Here is a 9,681-nt window from a genome sequence, read left to right as displayed (position 1 = left end):
TCCATTTCCAATCAATTGTTTATCTCATGAGTGAGGAAGTAAAATGTTTGCCCAACAGATGGCGTGCGAAAGCAGATCTCGAGTGCAACAAAACGACCTACTTCTTCATGAGGCAGTGATCAAAAACGAGCCTGCTGCTGTTCGCGAAGCGCTACAGCGGCCCACAGACGTCAATTGCAGGAACAATGTTAGTACTTTTAAATAATGATATTTTTTTTAATAGCCAACTAATATCGTGTTTACTACACAGGGTCAACAGGTGGCCATCGCTTACTTAATGTAAACATTGAGTTTTTGACGACCGCAGTTTGCTGCCGAAGTCAGCTGAGTTGAGCGACTCTGTTGCCTTTACACAATGCACTAACTTTGACGCGTTAATGCCTGTACCACAAACATCAAGTATACATATAACCAGAAATAGAGACGAAATAACGGTCATCCACCCCTGGCAACTCATCAGTCAAATGGGCCATATATCTCTTTTAAATATCAACTCGCGTTTGCGCTGAAATCACAAATTAGAAAGCTGAAATAGTACAGCGCCAACATCTGACCTGTGTGTACGTCTCCGTATATTCCAAAAATATTCTGTATTCATTGTAATTACGATAATATCTCTAACAACGGGGAGGTTGTTCCATTCGGTGGTGTGGGAAAAACAGCCAAACATCTAATTGCAAAACAAACGGAATCACGTTTCGTCAGTAATTAAATATTAAATATGTAATTTTTCAATTTTCGTCCATTATAGCAAAGCTCAAGTTAAACTGGTCGTTTTGAAGTAAAACAAATGACGCAATGTCATTTGTTTTTTTACCCGTATTATGTTTGATTCGGGCTGGCCAACCGTAATGATTTGGAAGAATAGTTTCAAACATATTAAATGACATTTCGTCTCTATTCCTGGTTATATACTCGATGACCACAGATTACTTATTAATTACCTGTACTTCGCTTGGAGCGGTAGGGTTGTTTGTTACAGTATTATTTTAGTTGTACGCACAAGTTTTAAACATTATTTGAATAATAATCTCAGTACAGAGTACTAAAAAACCGACCTCAAAAGTACGTGGAATTACGTCTGTTTGCTAAGTTTTATTGAAATATCCCCTAGTTCGCCACTATACAGGACTTGACACTGGAGATAATAAAAATAGGTTCTCACTACGACGCTACTCAAAGTATATTGAGAGAAAAGCGCCTTGAATTGGAGAAATAGCAAAATCAACCATTAAAGTAATTGCCCCTAAATTAAAGTTAGGCGCTATTTATAAAAATGAATCTTCATGCGTGAACAGCCACCATTCGAGGTGGATGATTTTCTTCAAAATGAAATGGGACCACTATGGATGTACCCCCTTTCCAACAAAAAAGAGTCATGACAATCGGTTCTCAAATACCGGAGTTATCGCGTACCATACATACAAAAAAAACGAACATACAGTCCGAATTGAGTAGCTCCTCCTTTTTTGAAGTCGGTTAAAAATAAGGTATTCATCACAATATTCTCTTGCTATGTTGATATAACCTTTGTTAAATGCAGTAGGTATTTACGTATTGATATCTTTACGCCAGCATCGTGGATTGGTACCTTGAGTAGGTATAGTGCATGGTTATGAAATAGAAATAAAATTATGAACAAATCTGAATTTGAGGCACTCTTGTTCAGACTACCACAAACGTATATTATTTGATGTCACTTTTTAACCATTGAGCGACCATTTCAATTCTATAATTCATGGCGCGTGACGATTCGAGTGTACCGCGAGATTATGCGCATATATGCGTCTATAGACGACGCGCGACGAGCGTGCACACGTTCAACTCGCACTGCTACGTTTGTATGAAGTTACGCTACTGGTATAAATTACAATAATGTATCCGAAAATTAGTAGTATTGTACTAATTGCTTTTGTTGAAAATAACAATGGCAGGCGAACAATAAAAAAATTAAACACGCGTGGTTGTTATGTTTTCGGAAATAATTTAGTGATTCTCTGTTATTCTCTGTTATGTTAGGTGAAGTTATTAGTGGAGGATACAATACAATGTCATTGTGTTAACTCCTATACCTACTATTTGTTGTACAATCGACTTTCTGTCCAATTCGTTTCCGACATCGTCGAGCATCTTGTTTGAGAATATCACTATAGCATAATAAAACAAGTATGGTAACTCCATACAATCGTAGCAAGGCGGCTTGTATGTGTGCGCGCCGGCTGCGTACCGACGCACAAATTACGGTAAATACACATAAAACACAGTACGGACGCACAAATTCGCATAATCTCGCGATGCAGTCGCGTTGCACAGCACTGGTCATCCTAACGCGTCTTTCATTATTAGGCGAATGTGTGTGTCCGTACACGAGGCGCGGCAGTCGCGCACACATACAAACCGGGCTGTTACTTTGTACCGCGATACCATACTTCCTTTTTTTTAACCAATTTAAAAAAATGAGGAGTTTTTCAATTCGACTGTATGTTCTTTTTTTTTGTATGTATGTTACGCGATAACTCCGGTATTTGTGAACCGATTTTCATGATTCGTTTTTTGTTGGAAAGGGGGTACTTCCATAGTGGTCTCATTTCATTTTGAAGAAAATCATCCACCTTGAAGGGTCTATTCACGCATGAAGATTCATTTTTATAAATAGCGCCTAACTTTAATTTAGGAGCAATTATTTTAATGGCTGAATTTGCTATTTTTCCAATTCAATTTTTTCTCTCAATATACTTTGAGTAGTGAGAACCGATTTTTATTATCTCCAGTGTCAAGTCCTGTATAGTGTAAAATTGGAGATATTTCAATAAAACTTAGCAAATAGACGTAATTCCACGTACTTTTGAGGTCGGTTTTTTAGTACTCTGTACTGAGATTATTTCAAAGTCAAGTGATCATTTGTTCCATAGATTTAATTTTGACACTTCAAAATGTCATTTTTTAAGCTACTGCTCGGTCACTACGCTGACCTCCCTGAGAAGAAGGAGCAAGAAACTTTAGGGATTGCGATTTTGAAATGAACTTAAATGCTATAGAATACATTTTGAATCATATTTGTGTGGAATCTAGACTTTTGTCACGTTGTCTTTCCATACATCTTTATCTAACACGTAGTCTACAATTATGTAATATGACTTTTCAATTAAAATATTTTTAATGTAAGTTTTAAATTTAGGAAATGGTAATCTTAATATATGCCCCGGAATCTTATTGTAAAAACGTATACAGTTCCCCATAAAAGAAATATTTACGTGTCACAAACTTCACTATTTTGTGCAAATATAAGTAATAGCAACAAAATTAATAGATTTAGGCGTTATTTTGGAAATCATATTATTATATTAATAAAAATGCAAGTACATTAATTTGCTATTACGCAAACCCAGTAAACGTCAATTCGTGTGAAATAGTGCGCTTATGCTGCGGCCGCACTTACGTCTATCGTCAGGAACCAACGCGTGCCGAAACTTTATATATGTATTTTGCTCGTTAAAAAGTTATCGCGCAAAAGCGGTGGTCACACTAACGTCTTTTTTTATAATACTAAGTGATAGGACGAACAAGTCGTACGCCTGGTGGCAAGCGACACTCCAATCCATAACAGTTGCAGTGCCACTCAGAGCTTTAAATCGCAAAGTTTTAAACTGCCACTGCGCCCGTCACCCTGAGACATAAGTTGGCAAGTCCCATGTGCCTGTAATTTCACCAGCACCCTTACCCTTCAAAACCAAAACGCAGTAAAGCTCACGTTACTGCTTGGCGGCAGAAATAGGTAAGGTGGCATTATTTTACGAACTCTTTCACAAGGTGCTCTACTGCTATTGATTAATTTTATATAATAATTAAAGATGGCCGCGATACAATTTCTAGACCTATTACTAGAAATAGACTATAGACTACATTTTTCTTTACTTCTACATGTATGCTAGCAATAACATGTTTATGCTAGATATTCTTTGGAGCTAATATGGGTGCAACTTCGAAATTGTGTAAAAACTGCAACAGAATTTCGTCGTTCCACACAATTAGGTATTTAGAGATAGACGTCTAATCAGACCGTGAACTTAAAGAACGCTAGTCCGACCACGCTGCACGATGTTTAACGCGCTTAAATCCTTTTGATGTGCCGCCACCCGGGCGATAACTTGAAAGCATACCGAACATTCGCGACGATGGCCGATAACGGGTGGTTATACCTGCGTGTATTGTATCATTGTGCGAAACTTCGTGACGAAGACACAAGTGCGGCCCCAGCATTATGATCAATTCTTTTTTCATGCAGTTAATTTTTGCCACCCTACCTCCGCGTACAAATTAATAAAATAAATAACACAAGCGCTACACGTGTTTCGGCTCTCTACGGGGCATCCTCAGGTGGTATTGATTGTTCAACGTTCGGCCGAAAAATGGATAGTGCCAGCCGCCGACTGTACCTTTCATATTCTTTGTCTGTAGAGATGGGAAGAACTGCTTATTTTTTTAAACGTTAAAACGATGTGATTTTTTTTAAACGCTTTTTAGTTTGAAGCTTACAAAATTGTTTAGAAAAACATTTAAGTACATAGACTTTTACGTTAAAAAAGCTTGCAGCGTTGTATTGATAGCGAAATACAACTCTACTCAGACCACTAAAGGTTTTAAGACAAATAAGTTTATTTATAAAGCACGACTTTTATTTTTTTATAAAATTATTATTCACATCGACGAATTAATTTGTTTAGGAAACATAGATTAATAGATAGATAGAAAGATAGATTAGTAGTTAACGCTTACGCTTAAATTGAAAAGCGTGCTTATTTTAAAAAGCAATCTATTTTAAGTACTTTACTTTTATACGTCCACTTCTAAATAGAAGTGGACGTTTAAAAGTAAAGCACTTAAACAGACAAATGTCTGTGTTAAGCTTATTCAAGTTTATGTTTTGTTACAGTATGGAAGAGCACCGATCCACTGGGCGGCAAGCAGGGGCAATGTAGAAATTATAAAACTCCTTATCGACGCCAAATGTGATATTGAAGCTGCCGACAAAGTAAGTACCATTACTGCATCAATCAGGCATTCGTCTCGTTTGTTCATGCAATAAAAAAAATAAAAGGTATGCTTAAATAAAAGTGACTCAAAGCAAAATAGTATATTTTTCGAACTATTTCTCTCCGAATTTTACATTGTGAATAAAACTCCAAGCTTTTTACGTGAACGTTTGATGGTATGTACATCGCTTTGTGCGCCAGGGCCCCGAATTCAGAACTCTTTGATATTTTAACTGAATCGTTAGATTGGATACCGTTCTCGAATCGAAGGGCGCTTTCCGAGCTATCCAGAACATTCGAGTTAAACGTTGGTTTCGGATTCAGATCGTGTAATCGGTAAATCGGTGAAATATATTATAAGAAAATTGAAAATCCTTTTATATACATTTTTAAAAAAGGCGTTGCATTTTAAAGGCTTTAAATATGGGAGTGCTTTTGTCTTGCGTTAAAATAAATTTATAAAATTGAACAAAATCCAAACTTTATTTAAAATATTATGATTATTTCCATATTACATTCGTGCTTTGTAAACTACAGGACGTTCGGTAACTTTCATTCAATAACTGTGTTCTGAATAACGTTGCCTTTATCGGTCGAGAAGTTCGAGTAATCGTACGGGTGTGACGTCATTTGAGTTCGGTTTAGAATACGACAGTTTGCCGTTCGATTTGGGTGTTGTGAATAAAAATGAAAAGAAATCGTACGATATTAAATCGAATCGGTGGACAACTGAGTTCTCGTAAGGTTCTGAATCGACTCCAGATACGCTTCAAGGTTACTTAAACCGTCTTCCTCAAAAATTGTTTAATGTTCTTTTTTTATGTAAAGTAGGAGTCAAACGAGCATATGAGCCACTTGTAGGGGGCATTCATTATCATCCATGGACATCATCCATTTGCAACGCCAGAGGAGCTATAGATTCTAAGATTTTCGTTGTTATTCACTAAACAATTATCACTATAATTATTTAAGTTAGCGATCTAGTGCTGATAAAATACAGCCGCACGTGATTGGTTAAAGATAATCTACTAAAGCCGCATTCATAATGGCAAGCTAGTTAGTTTGTTGTCACATGTGCGATGAGAACGCGTGTTATTTTCTCTATTTGCACCGCGTGGTCGCCGAGCGGAATCCGCGTTGCCACCGCGCAGCGACCGCGTGCGTCACGCTTTTACGTTTTAATTTAAATGAGCGAGAGTCCCGGGCACGCGGGCGTGACTGGCTTGAATTTGGTCTTCGCGGCGGACCGCGCTGTTGTATTATTCAGAGGAATTTAAATGTTGTTGCCTAGTAAATAGAATGCAGATTCGCCATTAATGTACACGAAGACGTCGTAACTGGGCGGTCGACGCGCGGCGGGCCGCGCGAAATCTTTCTCCTCGTGTAACTGGGCGCTCTTGCGCCTCCATCTTATGTTCTTGTCATTTTAAGAAATAGTGCGAAAGAGAGCACCTTATATTAGGTCACTAACTTAAATATAGTTCTAGATTTTTTACCACGGTATGATTTCTTTATTCTCCTGACATTTCGGAACGCTACGGTTACGTGTTTCCTGGCCAGCTGCGGATGACAGCTTTAAAAACAGACATATCTGTCTACCACAGAGTGCTTTTGCTGTCTACCCTCTTTCGCTATTGACGACTATCCTCATTTCGAATACTTTTATGGCGTTACCATTGTCACTCACTTTTTTCTCGACAAACCATATTCACGTGACATAGCCACATTTTTTGAACGGGGTGACGTAACGGCGTGATCGGCATGAAAGTCGACAGACCGAGTGCAGAATATCGGTGCGAGGTTCTGCTTTAAAATTATACCACCGTGCACGCACTGCATATAAACAACGCGAATATTTTAAAAATAAAAGCGCGAAAATGTTGTACCTGCTGTAGTTTATCTTTTTTGAAGACAGAGTAAAATGGCATTTACAGGGTTACCAGTTTTTATAAAATTTTAAATAGTTATGAGGTCGTTGTCGATAGTTTTATCGATAAATCGTGAAAGGAGATAAAATTTTGCCAAAAAATGGCTGAATTGTGAATGTTACGACGTTCTAATGGTTACTAATTGCGTTATTGCCTTCGTTATTCTTATTTTGACAGATGGCTTACAAGTATCGAGATCAATTTTTATTCTTTATTTTAACAAGAATAGCCGGATTTGATTATCTACGACTTAAAATTAAAAACTTTAAAGGTGCGTCTACGCTTACGGACCAAGCACGATGCGAACACTTGCCGAGCACAAATTCGTGTAGTGTGGACTGGCCTACGAGTCTCGAACGAGCGCGCGCCGATCGTTCGGGTCGTGCTCAACAGCGCTCCGTCAATTGTTGGTTTTTTGAACATAGTTCTAAATACAATGTATGTATGAACTTACAAAAATTGACGATTCAAATGAACTTGTGCTAGTAACTGCATGAATAATGGGTCGGGGATAATTCAAAAGAAACAAGTTCGGCTATTTATTCCCAAAAATCATGCTGAAAAATTCAGTGCAAAGATCTTTAACAAAAACACATAGAAGAATTTCTACAAGTTTTTTTATGTGTTTGGTCTTTGTATTAATAATCATAATGTTATTATTTATTTTTCATACTATTTTATTAATATACACAATTAATTAATACAATATTTAATTATTTACGATAATCTGCAATTGTTAGAAGTTATAAACATTTGTACGTACCTTTTAAGGTATAGGATATTACAGGTTATTATGGGTACCACCCGGTGGGAGGCAGGCATAATGATATGTATGAATGTAACTTGTACTTGAACAGTATGTAGGCACTGTTATGAAGTATAATCAAATTGAAGTATATTTTCTCAAATATGCTCGGAAATGTTTGAATTACTTTCAAAAAACGAACACTGAAAGTTTGTCATCTAAGGACCTTGCGGTACACTTCTACACTTTTAAATCTATCTACTATAATAATGAGCTATGTAAAGAGGCAAAAGAAAAACTCCTTCAGCCAACTGCCCAGTGTTCGTAATTACGAGAATTAAAAATACTTACCTCTTCTACTGACTTAAAAAAAAGAAAAAGGCGATAAAAATTAAATAAACTAAAGTGCTTTGGTATTCTTTTCTGCTTTTTCGTCTTTTACGTATTTTCGTCGAAAACTGAGTTCAGTGAGACGAGCGATAACGAAAATGTAGTAAGCTCCGCCTAATTTAAAACGAGAGGTAATATTGACCATGGAGAACTTGTTTCTGGGTATGAACAAAGTAAGATACATGAAAACTTATGAAATTTTCATGCACGGGAAAACAACGTGAATTAGAAGTTCACAGCATTAGAAGTTCAGCAAACTACTAATATAAATGCTTGAAAAAAAAACAACATTTTCTGTTAGCAAATTGTCCTAACATGTCAAATATTACTTAATGTTTTTTAGTTTTATTATCATTATTATTTTTATAATGCCAAAATTGATTCATTTCTCTTTTATTATACATCTTCCTCTCTTTAGTCTTTTATATTTCCTCACATTGTTTGAGAAAAGCACTATACGAGACTCGGCGGGAACGGGGATTGCTTTCTGCATTTGTACTGGAAGCGATACGCTACAGAAATCCAACTACCTCGTCCAACGACTCGTATTAATACAAGGCCTCGCTGGCGATCGACCTTCTAACTCATACTCGTCCAGCAATCCTTTCCTTCCATGCCTGTGCAGTAATGTCGTCTATTATGATAAATAATATCATGAGAATATTGTACAGAAAAGTTTCATAAATTGACGAAAAAGTTTAATAGATTTCTCACAGATGGCGCTACGGGATAAAGTCTTTAAAAAGACCAAAACTAAGATCTACAAGAAAAATTCGTACAGACTGCTGTTTCGTTCCGTAGCCCTGTTAGGAGAGCGTCGACCTGGTATGCTGATGACGCTGATTCGAGTCCACAAGGATCGAGGGAATTTTTCTTAGTGTTCGAACTTTGTATTAATAATTCTTACAAACTAGTGCAGCAATTTTTACAAAAAATAATTGAATATCATGGTAGCAAAACATCGCGATAAACCCCATACTCCATAGAAACGTGTAACATCTTTAATATAACTAATGAAGACAATAATTAATTTATTATTATAATATTTATTTGAAAATTTGACGTGAACCTTATTGGAAACTTTACCGGTGAGATGTCTTCATTTTAATGTACAAATGGCTAAATAGCATAATATAGTAATATTTTCTTTCAGTTCGGCATGCGACCTCTACTGATGGCAGCATGGCATGGTCACTTGGAAGCGGTGAAGACCCTCGTCACGGCTGGCGCCTGCCTCGCTGCTATTAATAAGGTATGATGATTCTATTACTAATATATATGAAGACGTATAAGAATCATTCATAATTCGTTTAGTTTTTTGGATAAATTATGTTGTTGCGTTGTTTTATGTATTTGACGAAGACTGATGACGGATAATTGACATGTTATTTTAATCTAAATTGTATTTTTATTATTAAATTTTGTAATGTGTGTAAAAAACAATAATGCAAGCCAAAATGTGGCGACTAAGTGCCATACCCCTGTGGGGTGTCATAGCAATAAGTACTAACCTAATGGAACGTGTATTATTATGACTTGCATTTGAAATAAATAAATTTGTGAAAACACAAGTTGTATAGAAATC

At 36.6% G+C, this 9,681-nt stretch overlaps 1 protein-coding gene across 1 annotated transcript in view; it reads left to right on the top strand.

Annotated features, from left to right (window-relative positions):
* Nucleotides 1–9,354, top strand: part of LOC113239128 (myotrophin-like) — a 15,146-nt gene extending 5,792 nt beyond the window's left edge. Inside the window, exons 2-4 of the mRNA XM_026475994.1 lie at nucleotides 59–187; nucleotides 4,934–5,032; nucleotides 9,250–9,354. Of these exons, the coding sequence (XP_026331779.1) occupies nucleotides 59–187; nucleotides 4,934–5,032; nucleotides 9,250–9,354 (333 nt within the window). The remainder of the gene's footprint in view (nucleotides 1–58; nucleotides 188–4,933; nucleotides 5,033–9,249) is intronic.
* The last annotated feature ends 327 nt before the right edge of the window (nucleotides 9,355–9,681 follow it).

This window comes from Hyposmocoma kahamanoa, unplaced genomic scaffold (genome assembly GCF_003589595.1).
Source record: "Hyposmocoma kahamanoa isolate Upper Pololo Valley unplaced genomic scaffold, ASM358959v1 99600, whole genome shotgun sequence".
Classification (NCBI taxonomy): Eukaryota; Metazoa; Arthropoda; class Insecta; order Lepidoptera; family Cosmopterigidae; genus Hyposmocoma; species Hyposmocoma kahamanoa.
Note: the sequence above shows the minus strand (reverse complement) of the source record. Positions and strands in the feature narration are given on the sequence as shown.